Genomic DNA, 21,879 nt, shown 5'->3' on the forward strand with positions numbered 1-21,879 from the left:
AAGAGGAAATGACTGAGAAACAGCTGGATGGTTCATAGTCTTGAGGCTTAGGCACAGTGAATAACTAGGACCTGATCACAGCATTCTAAGGAAGACTTCCTATCCTCTCGCACCTCATACTAGCAAAGGCCAGTTTCCTGTAGTTTCTCCACCCAGCATATCATGTCTACTATAAGAAAGCATTGCAAAATACACAAAAAGCAAAGACATGATTTGAAGAATCTGAGCAAGCACAAGAACCAGGCATGGAAGACATGTGGAATGTTGATACCAGAAACTGAAAACAGGGACTGGAGAGATGGCTCAGCAATTAAGGCTTGTCTGCAAGGAATAATGACCCAGGTTCCATTCCCCAGTACCTACACTTTGTGCCAGATGCACAAAGTGGTGCATGCATCTGCAGTTTGTTTGTAGCAGCTGGAGACACTGGCACATACATTCTCTCTCACTCTCTCTCATCTACTATTTTTATCTCCTTCCAAATAAATGAAAAATGTGTTTTAAAAATTGAAAATAGGGGCTTGGAGAGATTGCTTAGTGTTTAAGGTGCTTGCCTGAAAAGCCAAAAGACCTTGATTCGATTCCCTAGTACCCACATAAGCCAGATGCACCAGGAGACACTTGCATCTGGAGATTGTTGGCATGGCTGGAGGTCCTGGAGCACCCATTCTCTCTCTCTCTCTCTCTCTCTCTCTCTCTCTCTCTCTCTCTCTCTCTCTCTCACACACACACACACACACACACACACACACCCTCTCTCTCTCTCTCAAATAAATAATTACTTAATTGAAAATATTGAAAGCTGCAGTTACTTGAGATATTACCACCATTGAGATTGACACAGGGGTTCTTCATAGGGACACGAGAGCTGACTCTTTTGAAAGTAGGGAGCTTGGAGGAAGAATAATGAAGGATTTTTCCTTCCCTTAAAGTCAGATTTATTCTCCTATGGATTAACAATTACAAGAAAGAGAGGATCATTGTATTGTCACATGGTTTGGTTTTTTGTAAGTGGCCACTGGGCGATATGAGGGAGAGCTATTGGAATCCCTGCATGGAGAACCAAGAGAGCTATGAGGATGAACCATGGATTGCAGGGGTGACCCCAGGAATTTTTGGAGAAGCCGAGACTATGGAACAGCTTCCAAGGAGAGCTGCTGGATTTGGGCAGTATTTTTCCAGGCTGTAAACAGCCCAGCTGAAGTGGCTGAATTGGAACTCTAGGAACTTAATCAGTGGTTATAAATACCATACTTGGAGCTACAGGATTTGGTGTTTGCCCTGTTTGTTTCAGATCTTACATTGGTCTAATCTTTCTTTGCAATGCCATATTTTGCAGTGTGAATGTTTACTTTGTGACATTATGTGTTTTTGGTTTTACAAGCTCATAGATAAGACACTTCGTACTATGCAAAGGTTTCAGCAGTGTTGGGATTGATAAAACCTTCAGAGACTTTTAAAGTTGGGCTTAATGCATTTTCAATCATAGATGGTCATCAGTTTATGTGGGCCAGGGTTGGAATGTGGTTGTTTGAATTAGTTATACCCAATAAACTCATGTATTCTAAATTCTTGGTCCCCAGCTGAGGACAACTTGGGAGATAGAGCCTTGCTGGCTGAGATGTGTTATTGGGACTGGGTTTAGAGCTGTCATAGCCAGCTCCCCCTTGCTAGAATTCAGCCTCCTGTTTCCACCTTTTTCCGCCTGCTGAGGCAGAGGTCGTGTCCTGCCTATGCATATGCCATGCTTTTCCCTGCCATCATGAAGCTTCCACTTAAGAATGAAAGCCAAGATGGAATTTTTCCTCCAGAAAAGATGATGGCATCAAAATAAAAGAAACTAATGGAGAGAAAGAGGGGATATAATGGAGTATGGATTTGTGAAGAGGAAAGTTGGGGAGAGGAGGGAATTATCATGGTTTAGTGTCTATAAATATGGAAGCTGTCAATAAGAAAAAACAGGTTGAAAAAAAATATAAACCAGAAAAAAAAACAAACAACTTTTTCTCTCATCAGCTATTTTTGGTCAGGTGATTTATCACAGCAATGTGAGGGCAACAAAAGTGACCTCTTGTATTTTATTTATATCTGATCATTTCAACAACCCTTATTTTCAGTACTTTAACTTATTATAAATCTTTGCAATTACTACTGCTTACTGCAAAAAGGAGCTTTTATGACAAAAGTTGATGACATCACTAGCCTGTGGTTATAAAGAGAATTAGTTAGAGGGTAATTTGATGGAAACAGCACATCAACTTAGCAAAAACAAAAACAAACAAATAAAACCAACCAACCAAACAACAAAAAACAGTTGCTTCCACTGTAGTCCTTTGCCTTTGTGCTCTTAAGCACAGGCCTGTGTCCAGGTTTACAGGGCCAGACTTGGGTTCCGTCCCATGGAATAAGCCTCAAGAACCATTACTGAATTGTTACTATCATTTACTTTTAATCCATATGTGTCTTTGTATATCATGTGGATTCCTTATAGACAAAATGAAAAGAAGAGGCTACAACTGCAGAGTCTATAATATTACAATGATAGAATTCCTCCAGTTGCTCTTGTAGCACCTTCCTGCACTAGACATGCTAATTGTCTGGGGCCTGACTCTCCCCCAGATCCCAGCCATGTCTCTCCATGATAAATAGCAACACTGTATGGTGTCTTCAGCAGTAGGGACTTACCACATAAATCTGCCTTCTTTTGGGAAACCTTGTAGTTCTCTGTGATCAAAAGCTCATTGTGGATGATAACCACATGCTGGTACCAGGAGTTACAGGTCAGCATCCAAAAAGAGAAGGAAGAACAGGATAAGTGATATAAAAGAGATAGGGGGATGAGAGAGAAGAGGGAGAGAGAGAGAAGCAGAAATAGGAGGAGATAAAGACCAATATCTGCCCAAGAAATGCAGGGTTTAACCTACTTAGCAGCAAACAACCTGAGGTGATACTCATACAAGTGAAATTGTGGCACATAGCCATAGTGGGAAACCAACTGCTCTCGATTTGGCTAACTTACCTGCTCAGTGGAACAGAACCCATAGCTGGAGCTTGGAAAGAACCATATCCAAAAATGAACCTACTGTCCACTAAACTCTCTAAAAAACAATGGTTATCATATTTACTTAGTGCTAACGTTACTCTCCATAGGAGAATCTGCTTCCCTTTTTCACATAGATGCAGATCCTAAGGAGAGAACCACCCCATCATACCTCAAAAGGGCCCCAGCTGAAACTATGAATAATTGGGGAAACATGCAAGAATGCCATTTTCTTGGCAAACCGGGAACCAACACAACAGTGAAGAAGATACACAGAGAACAATCAACCCCTACCAAACCAGATATCCAGAGACACAGAGGCTCCCAAGATCTAAACACAGAAGCAGACCTAATATGAACCCAACATGGCTCAGGGAAATTTGTGGAAGAGGGGGCGGAAAGAATGTCAGAGCACATTTCTTCCTACCCAAAACTAAAGGCTAACCCCACAATTCACAACCCATATACCCCAACAAGAAAGGTCCCTGTGGAGGAGGGAGGACAGGGATAAGGCTAACAATGGTACCAACTTGACTGTATTCACTGACCACAAATTTTTTTTAAAAAGATAGAATTCTACATTATGAACATGTATATGCTCTCTTTGAAAGGTGTAATTTGCCAAAATTCACTCAAAAACTCTGAATAGACCTACATTCATTAAATAAATTGAATCATTAATAATCTTATAGAACCAAAACCATCAGTTCCAGATAGAAAAAAATGTATCAATTATTTATTATCTCTTTGAGGGGCAAAAGCAGAAAGGTATTTCCTAAAGTATTCCATAAGGTCAGTATTACAGTATTTCCCTATCCAAAACCAGGGATATTACAAGAAAAAAATGCCTGAAAACCCAGTGTTACTCATAAACAGAGATATAAAAATATTCAACAAATGAGAGCAAAATGAATCCAACAATGAATATGTAAGTTTGGTTGAACTTTCAAATATCAATTAGTACAATCCAATGCATCCAGCAAATAAAGAACAGAAATCACATGATAATACCAATAAATGAAGTATTAATTCAACATCCACTCATGATAAAACCTCTTAGGAAATTAGAAATACAAGAGAACTTCATCAACTTGATAAAGAATGTCAACAAAATACCTATAGCTAAATTCATATTCAATGATGAGAAACTCAAAGAATTTTGGCTAGATAAGGAAGTAGGTATTAATGCCCCTCATCACACCTTTTTCAATAGCACACTGTGATTACTATACTAAAATAAGACAATTAAAGGGAAAGAATAACTAATATAGCCTTTGTCTATTGATGTTATAAAGTTCTATGTATAAAATCCAAAATAATCACTAAATAGAATCCTAGGAATGTATTTGGTGAGTATTGATAAACTAACTTTGTTGTTATTATGGACAGGCAAAAGATCCAGAACAGGCTAATAATATTAAAGAAAAAAAATGGGAAAGTGGTACAACCCAACTTTAGGACTTACTATAATGCTACATATTAAGTAACTGTGGTATGGGTTAAAGAATAGGAAAATAGGACAATAGAGAAATAGAACATTAGAGAGATCCCAGAAATAGAACAATGTGAATATAGGCAACAGATACATTCTGACAAGTGATATCATAATTAGGGCCATATATATATATGTATATATATATATATATATATACACATTTCACAAAAATAATTCAAAATTTATCAAATCTAAATATAGAATATGAAATTATACAGATCCTATAACATAACAGGATAATAAACTAATTGGTCATGGCTATCATAATTTTTGTAACTAACATGTAACACACAAAATAAAATCATAAGGAAATAATCGGTAGTGTTGACTTCATCAAAAGTTAATGTTGGCTGGAGAGATGGCCTAGCAGTTAATGTGCTTGCCTGCAAAGTCTAAGGACCCATGTTCAATTCTCCATATCCCACATAAGCCCAATATATAAAGGTGAGGCCAGCATAAGGTCACACATGGTCTCTAGGTGGTACAAGCATCTCCAGGAGTTTGGTTTCAGTGGCTGAGGTCCTGGTGTGCTTTTACCCCTCTCCCTCTCCCTCTCCCTCTCCCTCTCCCTCTCCCTCTCCCTCTCCCTCTCCCTCTCCCTCTCCCTCTCCCTCTCCCTCTCCCTCTCCCTCTCCCTCTCTCTGTCTCTGTCTCTGTCTCTGTCTCTGTCTCTCTCTCTCTCCATTTCTGTCACTCTCTCTATAAATAAATAGGGCTGGGCGTGGTGGCGCACATCTTTAATCCCAGCACTTAGGAGGCAGAGGGAGAAGGATCACAGTGAATTTGAGGCCACCCTGAGACTACATAGTGAATTACAGGTCAGCCTGAGCTAGAATGAAACCCTATCTCAAAAAAAATAAAAAAAATAAATAAATAAATGTTTCTGCTATGTGAAAAATATGGCAAAGGGAAATAAAAACCACAGAGAGTGAACATCCATCCAAATGACATACCTGACAATGAGATGGTACTGAAATAAATACAATAATGTGATGAAATGCAAAATTAAGAACACTAACCCACTAATCACCCCACTTAGAAATGGATCAAAGGTTTTTTTTTTTTTTTTTTTTTTTTGAGGGGATCTCCCTCTCATCCAGGCTGACCTGAAATTCACTACATAGTCTCAGGGTGGCTTCGAACTCACTGTGACTCTTCTACCTCTGCCTCCCAAGTGCTGGGATTAAAGGTGTCCACCACCACACCCAGGTTGTATCAAAGATTTTTTGTTTTTGTTTTTTTGAGGTAGGGTCTCACTCTAGCTCAGGCTGACCTGGAATTCACTCTGCATTCTCAAGGTGGCCTCGAACTCATAGCGATCCTCCTACCTCTGCCTCCCAAATGATGGGATTAAAAATATTTTATTTATTTATTTGCAAGGGGGAGAGAGGGAGAAACAGAATGAGCACACCAGGGTCTCTTACCATTGCAAATACACTCCAGATGCACGCACCACTTTATGTATATGGTTTTATGTGAGTACTGGGGTGTTGAATCTGAGCTTTGTAAGAAACCACCTTTAACCATGGAGAAAGCTCCCATCCAAGATCAAAGATTTTAAGAGATACTAAAGGAATACAGATGGTAAATAAACCCATGAAAATATATAGGCATCACTAACACACACACGCGTACCAGGGAAATGCAAACTGAGACAGCAAGGTACCCTATAGACGTATCAGAATGGATCAAATCTGGTGAGGGTAGGGAGCCATGGGAACTCTCCTTTATTGTTTTTGTGATGTTGATGATAAGACATTGTCAGGTGCTTGAAGATTTCCTATAAAATGAAGCTTACTACACCAAATTCCCTTCTAAGTACAAGGAGTTGTAAACTTAAATCAACATAAGAACTTTCATAGAGATATCTGCAGGAGCTTTATTCATCATTGCCAGAATTTGAAGCAAATAAATGCACTTCAATAGATAAGCAGATAAATAAACTGCTGCAATCACAATGTCATGTTAGTCAACATTAAAAAGAAATGAGCTATCAAGCCATAAAAAAACGTGCAGACTTTAAAATGTATATTAGTAAGTGAAAGAAGAAAATTTGCAAAGGCTATAGACTGATAATTCTAACTACTGACATTCTGAAAAGGGAAAACATATGCAAGCAGTAAAAACATCAGTAGCTTCCAGAGGTTGGGATGGAGGGTGTGGTGGAAAAGGCAAAGCAGGAGATTTTCAGAGCAGTGGCTTAATGTTGTACAATGCTCTGGTGGTAGACACTTGTCATCACACATTTGTACAAGTCCATAAAGTGTACAATGCATGAGTGAAGATCCAATGTAAACACTGGACTGGGGTGCCAAAGATATGGTAACAGGTTCACAGAGCATTAAAATGCACCACTCTGGTAGGACATGTCAATAGAAGGGAGGCTGGGGAGCCAGAACAGGAAGCAGACAGGAAAGCATAGTACTTTCCTCTTAATTTTGTGGTGAACCTAAAACCACTCTAAAAATTTTAAGTATTAAATTATGATAGTTACCTGGTTTTTACTTGGGAATTTCTACTTATAATGAGTTCTAGTACTACAATTGTTAAAAGTAGTATATGATAGAGTTGTAACACAAACATCACAGTAAATACAAAATGCAAAATCTGATGACTGTCAGAAGGAAACCAAAGGGACTTAAGATAAACCCCAAGCCCTAATGAAATTGGGTTCCAATACCATACCTTCCTTCTGCAGTATAAAATTCTAAATACATAACTTGTTCTACTTTCTTGTGCATAAAGCTTCCAAAAAAGCTGGCTCTGCAATCCAAGATCTATAAAATTCTAAAATTCATTCATGCATAATTGTGTTTTATATTTGTGTATAATTATATATTGATTCATGTTATTCATTTTAAATACCTTGCCTTCTGGATATGTTTTCATAATTGCACAATTATTCTATGCAAATCAACACTAAGAATGGCTGTCAGATGTGTGTGTCCAGGTGACTGATTAAATGACGCTCTTACAGAAGAAATATTAGGAAAACTGATGGAAATTCAGAATATTCTGTTTTCATCACTTCAGGATGAATTTTTTTCTGTATTATCTCATGCCCAGCCCAGTGACAAGCCCACAAGGTAAATCAATAATGACCATAAGTTAGAGTACGTATTTGGGAATAGCTAAGGCACATTTACTAACAAACTGATCTATGTATATACATGATGTTAATACACAGTTATATACCATAAATTGTATATTCAGGCAACTCTTGAATCTTCTTCACATTCCCACATAAACCATTCTAAACTTGACTGTATTATGATTTCATATTTTGCCTCTACAAATGCATCTATTACAACTTTAGTTGTTTAACAAAACACTGGGGAGATGAGCCTCAGTGGGTAGCATATGGGTCTTAGGAACACAGCACTCATGAGTGCAAGCATATCTTTTGAGGGACTGAGTAAATTCTCATAGGACTCAATCAAGTGCCCTAAGAATGGTTTGTCACAACTAGAGGCTGCCCCTAGTGTTTTGCCTCCTGTGCATGGTCTCACTTGCATTTTGCTTCCTGCTATGAGCAGCACAGACACCCTCACTGGAAGCTAGTGTTCTATGCCCTTGTACTTTCCAGCTTCCATAGCCATGACCTTTTCCTTTTACACCTTTTCTTCATAAGCTGTCATCTCAACTATTCTATTAGAGCAAGAGAAAAGGAACTAAGAAAGACATCTTTATCCCTGGCTAACATTTTCTCTCCTCTCAGCTTATTTCGCATTTAGTGCTTTCAGTATCTTCCATCTCAATACAGATTTGGTACTTTCTTCCTCTGCTTAGAAATTCACCACACCTTCACACTCTTGACTGAGTGGCTCACCAAGGGAATCACCGAGTAACTGGAACAGACCACAGAGGATTCAGCCATTCCTTTGAAGATTCATATTTTGTCTGTAAAACATGCACATTTTTTCATTCTAATATATAATTAGGACTTGTTGGACTTAATAAAAATAGTATAACTGGGCTGAAGAGATGGCTTAGCAGTTAAAGAACTTGCCAGTAAAGCCAAAAGACCAAGGTTCCATTCCCTAGTACCCACATAAAGCCAGATGTACAAAGTGACACATGCAGCTGGAGTTCACTTGCAGTGGCTAGAGGCCCACTCCCTCTTTCTCTCTCCCCTCACCTCTTTCTCTCCTTCAATAAATAAATAAACATGCTTTTTTCTTAAAACCTCTTACATTTAGGGCTGGGGAGATTGCTTAGTGGTTAAGGTACTTGCCTGTGAAGCCTAATGGCCTACGTTTGATTCCCCAGAACCCACATAAGCCAGATGCAAAAGGTAGCACATGCTTCTAGAGTTTGTTTGCAGTGGCTAGAGGCCCTGGCATGCACATTCTCTCTACATATAGCTCGCTCCCTCTCTCTCTATCTCTCTCTCATCTCTCTTTAATAAATATAGTAAAATATGAGGGGAAAGCACTACAAAACCAGTAATAGAATGTTTTAAAAAGATATAGCTAGATTGTGGACTTCATGCCATGCAAAGCTGGTCTTTCAAGTTTGCAGACATCCTTGAAGGTGCCTTATTATCCCCTTTAGTATGCCCAGCCTAAGACCCAAGACAATTTGGGAACTCTTAAGAATATATAAGGCACTTTACACAGTAACACCTCCTACTAAAGAAAAATCATGAAGTGTTTTCTGGAATACAAACTAGCAAAACTGCCGGTAAAATTATATGTAGTTTAATCGATACTTTTGAAATATCTCATTAAACATAAGCATGTTAAATTGTCTGAGAATTATTGTGTCCAAACCTGTAGCAAACATCAACCAGGATACAGGATCCCTTGAAAACATTAGGTTGATGGTATGCCTTCATCATATTTTTCCTTTCTCCCCTGCCCCATTCCCATTACCTGGTGTATTGGTTTGAATATGAGGTGTCCCCCATGACTTCATGGGTTTGTGATTAAACCTCATACTCAATCCCCTTCTGGTGGAGTCTTTGAGAGGAGGAGCCTTGCTAAAGGAGCTGGATCACTGAGGGTGGGCCTTGAGGCTTATTTGTCCAGCCCACTGGGTATTCAAGCTAGCTCATTCTTGCTGCTGCTCCCATCCAACTGCTGATGTGTGAAGATATGAGCCAGATGTCTCCTCTACCATGCTTTTCTATGTATGATGAAACTTCCCATCAAACTGTAACCCATAAACTCTTTCCTTCCATAATCTGCTTCCGGTGGGGTATTTTTTCCCCATCAAAGGAGGTAACTGGAACACCTAGAAAGTTGTTCCTACTTTCTCCAACTAGAAAATTCCTGCTTGCCTCCAGAAATCTAGCCCCCTCTCCTTTGAAACCATCCCAACCCTGTCACAGGAAATAAATACTTCCCTGTGCAGAGCTTCAGCACTTTATCTAGAAATTGATGTTAAATTCCATTACTTGCAGTAACCTTAGATTTACTTATTAGTTTCCCCAGCCAAGTCTTGCAACCTCTAAAAGTGGAAATTACCCCTTAGTGATCTTTGAATTCTCATGATCTCAAAATGCCTACACTAGCATCCCAATAAACATGGGTGAAATAAATTGAACAAGCAGCAAATGATGTCTCATGAAAAATAAAATACGCTGCACCATATATTATCTCCCTATCATTTCAGGCAGGAAATATATATTGACAATAATAAAGGAACAATGAGACTCTAGAGGGTCATCAGCTTTTGGTCTTCCAAAGGCGCCAACAATGGGTCAGAAAGGGAAAGTGAGCCCTAGAATTGATGACTCTGTGAGCCAAGGCTTTGCCACACAGATCACTCTCTTGAGCCCTCATGTTTCTGTCCAGAGTGCTGATATTTCAGGGGAAAAACCTGGTTTCAAAACCAGGCAGAGCCAAACAGGGGTTGGAATACAAATGTTTGCATATTTTGTTATATCTGGTCTAGAAAGTTCCTTCTCACTCTGAATCTTAAGAACAGTCAGCCAATCAGCTACAGTTCATCTAATTTAAGTACATTATGCTTTCTCTGTTCTACAAAAGAAGCTACCAAGCCAAAAATCTATGTCAGATGTTCCACAAAGGACATGTGAACCCACTTACCACCTGCCTTTAATCTCCATGCAACCTCAGGTAGGGGCCTACCCCTTTCTAGGCATAAACTTCCTGACCTTTGAGGGAATCACTACATAATTAAGATGGAGCAAGCCTTCAGTAAATCATCAATGTGTGGCTAGCACTTTCCCTTTCCTAAGCCTCTCAAAACCCTGTGGAGTGGATATGATTATTCTTATTTTACACATGAGAAAACAGGGCTGAGAAAGGTAAAGTAGCTTTCTCAAGGCCACTCCACAAACATGCAGCAGCATTGAGGAGCTGGGAAGTTTATTGTGTTCACAGCTAGATCCAAGGGCAAGTTTTAGGGTTTCAAAGGAAAGGAGGATAGGTTTCTGAAGGCAAAAAGGAATTTTCTAGTTGGAGAAAGTAGGACAACTTCCGAGGTGTTGTTCCAAGGTACCTACCCTTGGCCCCTGCCTGCTGATGTATGTTTCTAATGGCAATGACACAGGGGCACAGGATTTGTTATAGTTTATTTATTTTTACTTTTCTATTTTTTCTAATGTATCAGTTGTTTTTACACATCATTATTCCCAATGTATGCCTCAACTTCTCCTAAAAGCCAGCATGTCTCATGTTAATCAAACTCCTTAAAAGTCTCTTAAACAGCCTGGGACAGCCTACTACCTTTGCTCCCATGTGCTTGTCAGCTATGTGGTCACTACACCATCGTTCTTTCTTTCATGCCAGCACAGGAAGACCACCAAGAGGTTGCTGAGAAGCCTCCAGTGATGCAGACCGGCCAGGAAGAACTGAGACAGAAGCATGTACTTTACATTCTCATCCTATCATATGTGAACCCAGCAACCTGGTCCTTCTGGTGCAGCTGTTGTGTCGAAGTGACCATGTGACCATCATTGTGCATCCTGATGTCTGGAATACCTTTAAATTGTCTCTATGGGCTTTAGCTAATCAGACTAACCAATGAAGTGTTCCAGTGTGCATTACAAGGACTAATGAAGTGCTACAGTGTCCATTGTACCAACAGAAAAGTCAAAGCTCAGGTTAAAAAATTATCTACAAACCAGTAAAGTCAGAAGACACCAAGATCCCAAGTACAAATCTTACTCTTTTAATTAACCGAAGAGCTGTTCTACAAAATACTATTCTTCTCAAGTAAAATCCTTTATACATGCTCTACACCACAGCCGTTCACCTGCACTTCTCTCAGACCTATGCTCTGCTCCACTGTGGAATCTTTTGTACTCTGTTACCCTAACTCAAGTTCCCATATTTTCTTCTTTCCTGTAGTCTGTAAACAGCAACTGACTTATTCAACAATAATTCATGTGTCAGCATCCCCCATGATAAATTTCCCACCTTATCATTTGATATTTAAAGAAGAATTCTGCCTGCAGAGGGAAATACACATTTACCACAAGTGTAATATGGGAAAGGAAGTCATGCATCAGCATGGTGCATCGTGTGCATAACTTAATTTACAAGAATAGGGAATGTCACCTGTCATCTTATGGTACTTTACCTAAGTTCCTGTGGTGGCTTTCAGCATTTGCTACCTGGAGTTGTAGCTATCCTCACACCTTTATTCTGCCACATTCATCCTTCCAGAACACTAACTCAAACTGCTTTGTTAAGTATTGGTACTGTACGAAAAATGCACTTACGAAAAATATTCAAAGTAGCCCAGTGGAACAAAAGACAAGCTAACACAGACTGTGCCTGATTTGTCAACTAAAGTGACTCTGAGAGGTCTGCAAGGAGGCCCAAGGGACAGGTAGCAGCTGCCTGAAGGGTTAGACAAGTGTACCTCTGGTGTGGAGCCTGGAATCCTCCCAGCAGGACTGCCAGCAACTGTCCTCACTACAACAGGGGGCGAGGGGGGGACCTCCATCACCCTAGTGGGAGGGGGAGTCTAGACACCCACAGCTGGCCCTCTGCCCAGACAGATTCTCAGCAGAGAAGCCCAGCACCAGGCTCCTACCCACGGAACTGCACTACACAAGGGAGAATAAATAGCCTAGACGTAGCTAAAGGAACACCAAGCGCAGGACTGTATTAGTTCCCCTTAGAAGGAAAATTAGACTGGCAAATCTGGCTTTGCTCTTGCTGCTGATTCCCAGCTCAGGATACTTTTGTGCCGAGTTTCTCAGCTGAGGGAAAGGCGCGACCTAAGTACCCACGCACAGGTGGCTGGGGATGGAACAGCGGGCGGGAGACCGTGGTGGGCAGGGGTACCGGTGAGAGAGGTGGCCGCCTCTCCCGGGCTAGCGAGGACGTCCTGACCAATGGACACTGACCGGCCGGAGACGTACACGGCCCACGGAAGAGGGCAATGCCTACGCGGGCGAGCGGGCGAGCGGGCTCCGGGACTCACCACATCCATGATCTGCAGGAGGCTCAGGGAGAAGTAGACGGTGAGCGGCTGCGAGTCGTTGGCCACGGGCCTCTCCAAGGGGTTGTAGTTCTTGATGAGCTCCTTGTAGAGCTTCCTCTGGAACTCGCCTTGCAGGGACACTTGAAAAAGAGGAGCAAAGCAGGCCGGGGTTAGGGAGTGGGGGGCTGCACCCCACGACCCAGGCTGCCCAACCCGTGCCGCCCACACGTGCAGCCCCGCAGCCTCCGCTGGCCGGCGAGGATACCTTCCCCCATCCCCGGCTGGCCGGGCGCTAAGCGTGCAGAGCTCCCCGCGTGCGCCCGGGATCCCGCCCCGGGAGTGCAGGGCTGCGGGACGCCGCCGCGTGTTTACCGTGCAGGAGCGACGCGGCCAGCGCCAGCCACACGCCGCCGCCCCGCGAGCCGCGCATGTTGCTCCCGGAGCTGCCGCGCGCCGGCGTCTCGGCCGTCCGCCCGGGCCTGCGCCTGCGGCCGCCCCGCCGCCTCTCGCGCCCCGCTCGCGCGCCTTTAAAGAGCCGCGCGCGCCCCCGCCCGTCCGCGCGCCCCTCCACGTGACGAGCCCGCCCGCCGCCCGCCGGGGCCGCGCGTCGCCCTGGTCGCCCTGGCCACCCTGGGAACTGCAGCCGAGGGCGAAAATGCCATGGACATCCCGGCCCCAGGCGTCCGCGCTCCAGCTCCTCGGAGTGGCCAGGGAGCATCTCGCTCCAGGCGCTTCAACCTGGCTGTCTCTTGAGTCTTTGCTCGCCATGCTGTTCCTTTCTGCTTGCAGCGCTTGGGAGACAGCCTGGACCATTCTGGGATCCAGTTCTACAGGACTCCCTCCCCACCCCACCCCCCCTCACCCTGGGCTAGTGCTCCAGCGACAGCCACCAGGAGCTAGACTTTGGATGTCCCACCAACCAGTCAAGATAGGCCAGAAAGACAGCGTCTCCACTCCCTGGCCCTACCACCACCACACCGCCTACCCGAAGTCCTGCAAGACCGGGGGAGGCTCTGCAGATGTGTGCGAAGGCATTCTCATGTAAAGTAGGTCTTAGACTCAGTCTCTTTTAAAAGATACTCAGAAGACTGAAAAGTAAGCTTCAGATCGTCGCCGAAAGCACAGCCAAAACTTGGTGATCTTATGTAGGGATTTGTAGTTCAAGGGAGAGTTAATCAGCAAGGGTTAACTCAGTGAGGATGCCAGACATGAAGACCCCGAGGGGGGAGTCGTGGGTGTTGAGGACGCTTGACTCTGGGAATAGAGGATTCAGAGCTTTGGAAAGCTCTTGCCTGTTTGCTCCCAGAAGCAAGGTACCTAAAGCCCAGTCGGAGCGTCCTGTGTCTCCGTAGAGGGCGCTGTCGCCAGCCTTCCCAAAGACCCCTGGCAGCTGAAGCAGTGCCCACGTTTCTGAATCAAGATGCTGGGCCCTAAGAGTGACACTAAGAACTAAAGACAGGCCCGCTGGAAGTTAGGCCAATAGCAGGAATGAGGTACTGAGTCTAGTCACTTGCTTTTCAAGAACAGTGTTAGTCATTGAAGTGTTTTGAAGCCTGTTCACCGGCACACAAATAACCAGAAACTCTGTACAGGGTTTTACACCTGTAGTGACAGGGGCTAAAGAATGAAAACTGACTCTGTGGAGAAAGCTTCGTAAGAGAAAGAGGAAAACTGACCAGGGCTTCCTCTCACCAAAGGAGGACAGATATTTCACTGTGGGAAGAGGAAGCAGGTAGGGTGACTGGCAGGCAGACAACCACAAATGCCAGTAGTGGGGACATCACAAAGTATACACTTAATGCAGGAATGAACTACAAAGTATCAGCTGCTGGTGAAGAGGGCATCAGAGAAGGGAAACAAAACCAGCCAGTGAGCAAAGGAAGCCCAGTGGCATGTCAAGCACACCAGGCCTGCCTTCCACTGTATCAAGGTAAGCTCAAAAACTTCACTTGAGAATGGCCACTGGGATCACATTTCCAAAGCCACAACTGCTTCCTTACTAATTGTGGAGGACACCTGTAAGATCCAAAAGCACAGCACGACTGTTGTCCACTACACTATAGAAGCCCAGAAAAAACTCTCTTCAGATGGGACCCTACTCTACTGGACACCGAGAGAATCTGCAAGCACAAACCACTGACTGGATTGCTGTTCAGACTTACATGTGGAGTGAATTTCAGTCTGCATCATGCTAATGAGTAGGACTGTAAGTAGGGCTGGTTATATTTAGTCTTCTAGTTAGGCTTCAGATATTTTCATTTTTAATATGTAGGAAATGTTGTAAGTAGAACAAAGTAGTCTTATAGGCTCCACCCTTGATTCCATTCCCAGCATAAAGACATAATGGATATAAATGAATACTAATGCATGACTGAGCTGATAAAAACAAGACCCAGAAGCAAATTCCAAGTATTTAATCCTCACAAGCAGATGCTGCTGCCATAGCCAAGGGGAGAGATGGAGCAAGGATTTAGGCTCAAGGATGAGAGGCTAAAACACCATAATAAGGTAACTGGACTGCCAACATATCAAAGATGGGAAACTGGAATGGATATGTCCAATAAATCCAGAGATCAAAAAATTTCCCTTTCCTTTCCTGTGAAAGAAACCAAAAAGCCTCAAGGATTACCATATGTCACTCCAAAAGGTAATCACAGTGTTCATGAAAATGAGTTCTAAGTACAAAATATAAGGCATCCAAGAAAGCAGACTTTACCTAATAGGATGTCATAGTCAGCAAAAGGACAAGTAGAAAAGCAAACTAATAAGGAAAATTTATACTCAGAATTTGAGATATCAGGGCAATCTGAAGAGACTATAAAATTAACAGTAGTGCTTAAAATGCTGACATGTTGATTATGGTGGGTAATATCAGCAGGGATAATAACCTGTAATTTCCATTGGCCTAACACGATGGCTTGACCACCCCATGCTGAAAGAATTCAAGTGCCTTCTCTTGGGCGACACTGATCTCCAGTTTAGGAATGCAGGATCCTTTCAACAACAAAGAGGCAAAAGCAATCTCCATGAGCAAATTCTGAGAGCTTTTCAATATTGATGAGAAACATCAAACCACAGATCCCCTTGATGTAGAGTGGACTACTGTTGAATGTGTTAGAGGATTTAAAAGACATATTGCATGTATATCTATGAGAGATATTGCTGTATTATTTTTATTTCTTATACTTTCTTTGTTCAATTCTGGTCAAGATATATGATGGCCTCTCAAAATAATTGGGACATATTCCCTCCCCATATTCTGTAGAAAATAGTAGTTCTTGGAGTGTTCATGAGCCTGTTTAGTGAGTTTATGTGCCCAAAGTTTTCTTTGTACAAAGGCTTATTTTTTTTTAACAAAAACAAAATTTAGTAAAATTCAGAGTTATTTCTTCTAGAAGAAGTTTTGCTAACATGCCATTTTTTGAGGAACTCCTCTATTTTTGGCACAATATGGTTGCATTTTATTCCTTTAATACTCTAGGACTCTAAATTGTGTGTTATTAACTCATTTTCATTCCTCCTTTCAGTAACTTATATTTCCTCATGTTATTACTTTGTTTTTGCTTCTCTGTGTGTGTGTTGTTGAGGGTGGTAATGTGTGTCTGGTGCCCATGCAGTGTCCCACGCACTCACCTGTGGTGTCCAGAGTGGGATATCAGGTGGCCAGATCCATCTCTCTTCTGTGCATTCTTATTTGAGCTAGAATTTCTTATGATCCCAGAGCTTGCTGGCTGTTTTTTTTTTTTTTATTGTTTGTTTGTTGGTTTTTGTTTCTTTTTTATCTTGAGCTCAGGCTATTCTAGGGTCTCTACCTGCAGTACTGAGGTTACAGACACATCTGGCCACTTATATCTGCTTATGTGGATCCTGGGGATTAACTTCAGTAATGCCTCAGGCATCCTCAGTCCCTAGAACCTGCTCTTAACTACTGAGCCATTTTTCCAGTCTTCTCATTTTTGTTCTTAATTACACATGCTAGAGTTAAGCAAAATTATTAATATTTCCAGACAATGACTGTTTACTTTGCTAATTTTCTTAACTTTATGCTTATTGGTTTTTAATCTTACATTAATTGCCTTACATTTACTCTGAATATAATTCTCATACCATTTACAGATTTCTTAATGGATAAACAGATATTATTGAGCTTAGATTTACTTTCATGTAACTATTTGAAACTATGGAAAGATGCAAGTTTCCACTTGAGTACTGCCTAAAATACCTCATTCTCATTTTGATGTTTTATGCCCTTACCTGTGGTTCAAGATATCTTCCAATGTCGTTGTGATTTTGTCATTGACCAATGGTTTGCTTCTAAGCCTACTATTTCATTTCAAAATACTTGCTTCTTTTCAAGATCTGTGATAGCTATATATTTCTAACTGAAGTCATAGTGGTCATAACACATTCTCTTTGATATCAACTTTTTTAGCTATATTCAGATTTATTTTTGATCTGATATATGATCATCATTTGTTCTATCTTACTGAAACACCATGAGTACTTGAAAAGAAAGTATTCTGAAGTTGCTGAATGTAGTCCCCTTAACTGTCTATTAACCTTGTGGACATGCCTTCTATATGTTCTCTATCCATACTGATTTTTACATTTTTAAATGACTTTTCTTTGATGATGATCCTAATTCTCCTTGTAGTTCTACCAGTTTGGTTTCATGGGTGTTTAATTTGTTGTATATGTGAATTAATGACTGTTGTGCTGTGTTAGTGAATTGGCAATTTTCACATTATGAGATAGTCTTCTTAAACACTGGCAATGCTCCAAGCTCACATTCTCTTTGATATTTATATAATCACATAGCTTTCTCATGCCTGCTTTTTGTGTGGCATATCTTTCAGTACTATACTTGTACTTGTAACATGTATGCAGGTGGATATTTTGTTTTGGTCTGAATAACTCAGATATGGTTTAGTGCCTAGTTCATTTATATTCAGTTTATGAGTGATTTTGTGATCACTTGATATGTATTCTCTGGTGATCATTTTTGTACCTCTGTCCTACTTTCCTGTCTTTTGTCATTGTTGTCTCTATTAATCAAATTTTATATGCTTGGGCTAGGAATATAGCTGAGTAGATAAAGTGCTTATTGTACAGTTGTCAGTACATGAGCTCAGGTCTTGAGAAGCCACATAAAAGCTGGATGTGGGAGCACAAGCACCTGCAATCCCAGCATGCTTACAGCAAGAAGAGAGGCAGTGGCAGGAGTATTGCCTGGAAGTTTATGAGACAATGAGCCTGGAAAACACAATGAGATCTTGCCTCAAGAAGATCCTCTGACTTCCACAGGTGCATGTCAACACACACACACACACACACACACACACACACACACACAGTTTCATTTTGTACTATTCATTTCATTTCTCTTTTGTTTTTATTATGCATTTTATTTTGCTTTTATTATACATTTACTAAGTTGTTACTCTAAGCACTGAAATATGCAGTTTTTGTCTATCTGGTACAATTACTATTGCACTGCTTTCTAGAAACTGTCAATGTTTTATAACAATAAAACTCAATTTACTTTCCCCCTTATTCATCCAACTTATAGTATAACTTCATTGTAAATAACATACACAATGAAATCATATTACTTTTTATTTAACTTGAAAGTGTGAATTTCTAAAATAATAACGAGGAGATATTTGATTCTTATTGATCTTAACTATATGTAGAATTCTTTGCATCTTCAGAAATTGACATTTCCATCTTATGTCCCTGACTGTACTTAACTTCCTTTGTTATTTGAGCTGAATGGTGTCAAGGGGCTGGGATGTAGTTCTTGCTTGGTTGAGAATTTGCTTAGTATGCACAACGACCTGAGCTCAGACCCAGCACCTCATAAAATTGGTGTGGTGATACACACCAATAATTGCAGCATGGGAGAGGTGGAAGCAGGTGATTCAGAAGTTCAAGATCATCCTCCGTTATTAGCAAGTTTGAGCCAAGCCAGGATTACATGAGATCCTATCTTGAAATAATAGTATTTTAAATTATTTATTGACTTGTATATATGTGCCATAGCATGTGTTGGGGGAACACAGTATAACTTAAGGTGTCTGTGCTCACCTTTGAGATATGGTCTCTTGCTTCTTCAAACAAACTGCCAGACTGCAAAGGAACATCAGACTAACTGGCCTGGGAGCTTTGGATTCCCTTGGCTTCACCTGCCATTGTCATGGGCACATTGGGACCACACATGCACACAACACTTTGCATCTTTATCTTTGCCCTAGGGAATTAAACCCAGGCCAGTACACTTTGCAAGTAGGCAACTTGAACCTCAAATCCATTTTCCTAGCCAAATAATAATTTTACTGTCATCTTTGTAAAAAGCATTTTATGTATTTGTTTGCATTCCCAAAGAGAAAAACACAGAGATGAAGAGAAGAGAGAAACATACCAGAGCCTCTTGCCACTGAGAAAAAAACTCTAGATGCATAAGCCACTTTGTACACTTGTGCATTTACCTTTATGTGGGTATTAGGGAACTGAACCTGGGCAAGCAGCTTTTACAAGGGTAACTGCTGAACTAGCAGATATAAGAACAGACATTCTTAGTTTAAACCAACTTACCACACAGAAACCTTGTGTGTTATAGGTTCCTCTGCATGTGACCTTATTTTGCAGTAAGGTATTTGCAAAGGTAATCAAGTTAAGATAAGAATATTAAGATGAGTCCCTGTCCAACAGACCTCCTCTCTTGAAAGAGAGATATTTGGACATGGACTTGCAGGAGAGCTGTGGAGAGAGAGAGAGAGAGAAAGAGAAAGAAAGAGAGAGAGATTTGTGTGAACCTACAGCAACCAAGTTTACAGCTTCCCTCTACTGCTTCAGATTTCTTAGTCTACCCCAGTATCATAAAGATATCATCCTGTGTTTCCCTTTAAGGACTTATTATCTTACATTTCACACTGAGTTTTTTCACTTACTTGGAATTCCCTTTTATGGGTGCTATGAACTATTATTAGGAATGGAGATTAATTACTTTATGTGGATATTCAATTGACCCAGTTCATTTAACAAAAAGGTGATCTTTTTCCCCATGTATTGACATGTCACTTTTGTGCATCTGATGAAAGTCCATGTGTGGAGTTAGTCTGTTTGCTTACAGTTGCATCAATATCACACTCTTTACTACAATAGCATTTGCTTTACTAGGTCTTCATAACTGATAGTGTGGATATTCCATGTCGTTCATATTTTTTTAAGATTGCCATAGGTGTTCTTTACCATTTTTTAGTGTAAGGACAATACAATTCATCTCTTTATAATTTCACTGAGTTGATATTAAATTTTAGACCAAAAGAGATGATTGCTTTCATTGTAATATGGATTCCTTTAATCTACAAACATGATGCTTTCTTCCATTCATAAAGATCTCCTTAAATTTTTCTCGAGAATTTCCTGTAGTTTTCAGTGTAGACATTTTGGCTAGCTTTTATAAGATCATTCCTAAATACTGTCTTTGGATGTAAGTAAAGTGATACAGTTAACATTTTTCATTTATAAATGTTGCATTGCAGAAGTATATCTGATGTTGAATGTTAATGTTATATCCTGTGAAGTTCTAAATTCCCCTGTTAATATTGGTAGTTTATGTAGATTATTTGTCTCAATCTTTGGTCTTCCAGTTCTATTTCTTGTCCTATTTCACTGGCTCTGACACTAGCATGGACCATCAGATTCAGTTTTGAAGTAACAACACAATGCATGGTCATTTACAGTCAGATCAGAGGCCTGAAATCATTTGCCACTGTACTAGTTTGCTAGATCTGTCATAATACAGCAACAAAAATGCAGTCACTTAAAATAGGCAAACTTAGTGTCTCACAGTTGTGAATCTAGAAAACTGCAGTCAAGATGTCAGCATCCTTCTTTGTTAGACTTTGGGAGGAATACTTTCTGTGCCCAATTGGGCACTGGTAGCTAGCAGTGCTTGGTGGTGTCCTGTGCTTGCTCCTAATCAGACCATTGTCTCTCTCTCTCTCTGTCTGTCTGTCTCTGTCTCTGTCTCTGTCTCCCTCTCCCTCTCCCTCTCCCTCTCCCTCTCCCTCCCTCTCCCTCTCCCTCTCCCTCTCCCTCTCCCTCTCCCTCTCCCTCTCCCTCTCCCTCTCCCTCTCCCTCTCCCTCTCCCTCTCCCTCTCCCTCTCCCTCTCTCTCTCTCTCTCTCTCCCTCTCCCTCTCCCTCTCCCTCTCCCTCCCTCCCTCCCTCCCTCCCTCCCTCCCTCCCTCCCTCCCTCCCTCCACAGCTCTCCTGCAGGTCCATGTCCAAATATCTCTCTTTCAAGAGGGGAGGTCTGTTGGATAGGGACTCATCTTAATATTCTTATCTTAACTTGATTACCTTTGCAAATACCTTACTGCAAAATAAGGTCACATGCAGAGTAACCTATAATTGAGCCTTCAAGATATCGGGCTGGAGAGATGACTTAGCAGTTAAAGCACTTGACTGCAAAGCCTAAGGATTCATGTTTGACTCTCCAGATCTCATGTAAGCCACACAGTGAGGTAACTTTGCAACATTTGCACATTCACACAAGGGACTGCACATGTCTGGAGTTTGATTGCAGTGACTAGAGATTCTGACAAACAGATTCTCTCTCTCTTTCTCTTTCTCTTTCTCTCTCTGTGTCATAAATAAACACAGTCTTTTTGGCTGTAGTTTTTGTGTGTGTGTTTTTGTTTTTTTGAGGTTGGGTTTCACTGGAGCTCAGGCTGACTTGGAATTCACTATGCAGTCTCAGGGTGGCCTGGAACTCACAGTGATCCTCCTACCTCTGCCTCTCAAGTGCTGGGATTAGTGTGTGCCACCACACCTGGCCATTAGCTGTAGTTTTTGTTGTTCTGTTTCAATTTTGTTTTTTTTTTTGTTTGTTTGTTTGTTTGTTTTAAAATTTTTATTTATTTGAGAGCGACAGAC

General features: G+C 41.3%; 1 protein-coding gene across 1 annotated transcript in view; it reads right to left on the minus strand.

Annotated features, from left to right (window-relative positions):
- Positions 1-13,368, minus strand: part of LOC101607438 (neuronal acetylcholine receptor subunit alpha-7) — a 117,737-nt gene extending 104,369 nt beyond the window's left edge. Inside the window, exons 1-2 of the mRNA XM_045144860.1 lie at positions 13,311-13,368; positions 12,939-13,078 (exon numbers count right to left, since the gene is read on the minus strand). Coding sequence (XP_045000795.1) covers positions 12,939-13,078; positions 13,311-13,368 — 198 coding nt within the window. The remainder of the gene's footprint in view (positions 1-12,938; positions 13,079-13,310) is intronic.
- Between the last annotated feature and the right edge of the window lie 8,511 nt (positions 13,369-21,879).

Source organism: Jaculus jaculus, chromosome 3, assembly GCF_020740685.1.
Source record: "Jaculus jaculus isolate mJacJac1 chromosome 3, mJacJac1.mat.Y.cur, whole genome shotgun sequence".
In the NCBI taxonomy this organism is placed as follows: Eukaryota; Metazoa; Chordata; class Mammalia; order Rodentia; family Dipodidae; genus Jaculus; species Jaculus jaculus.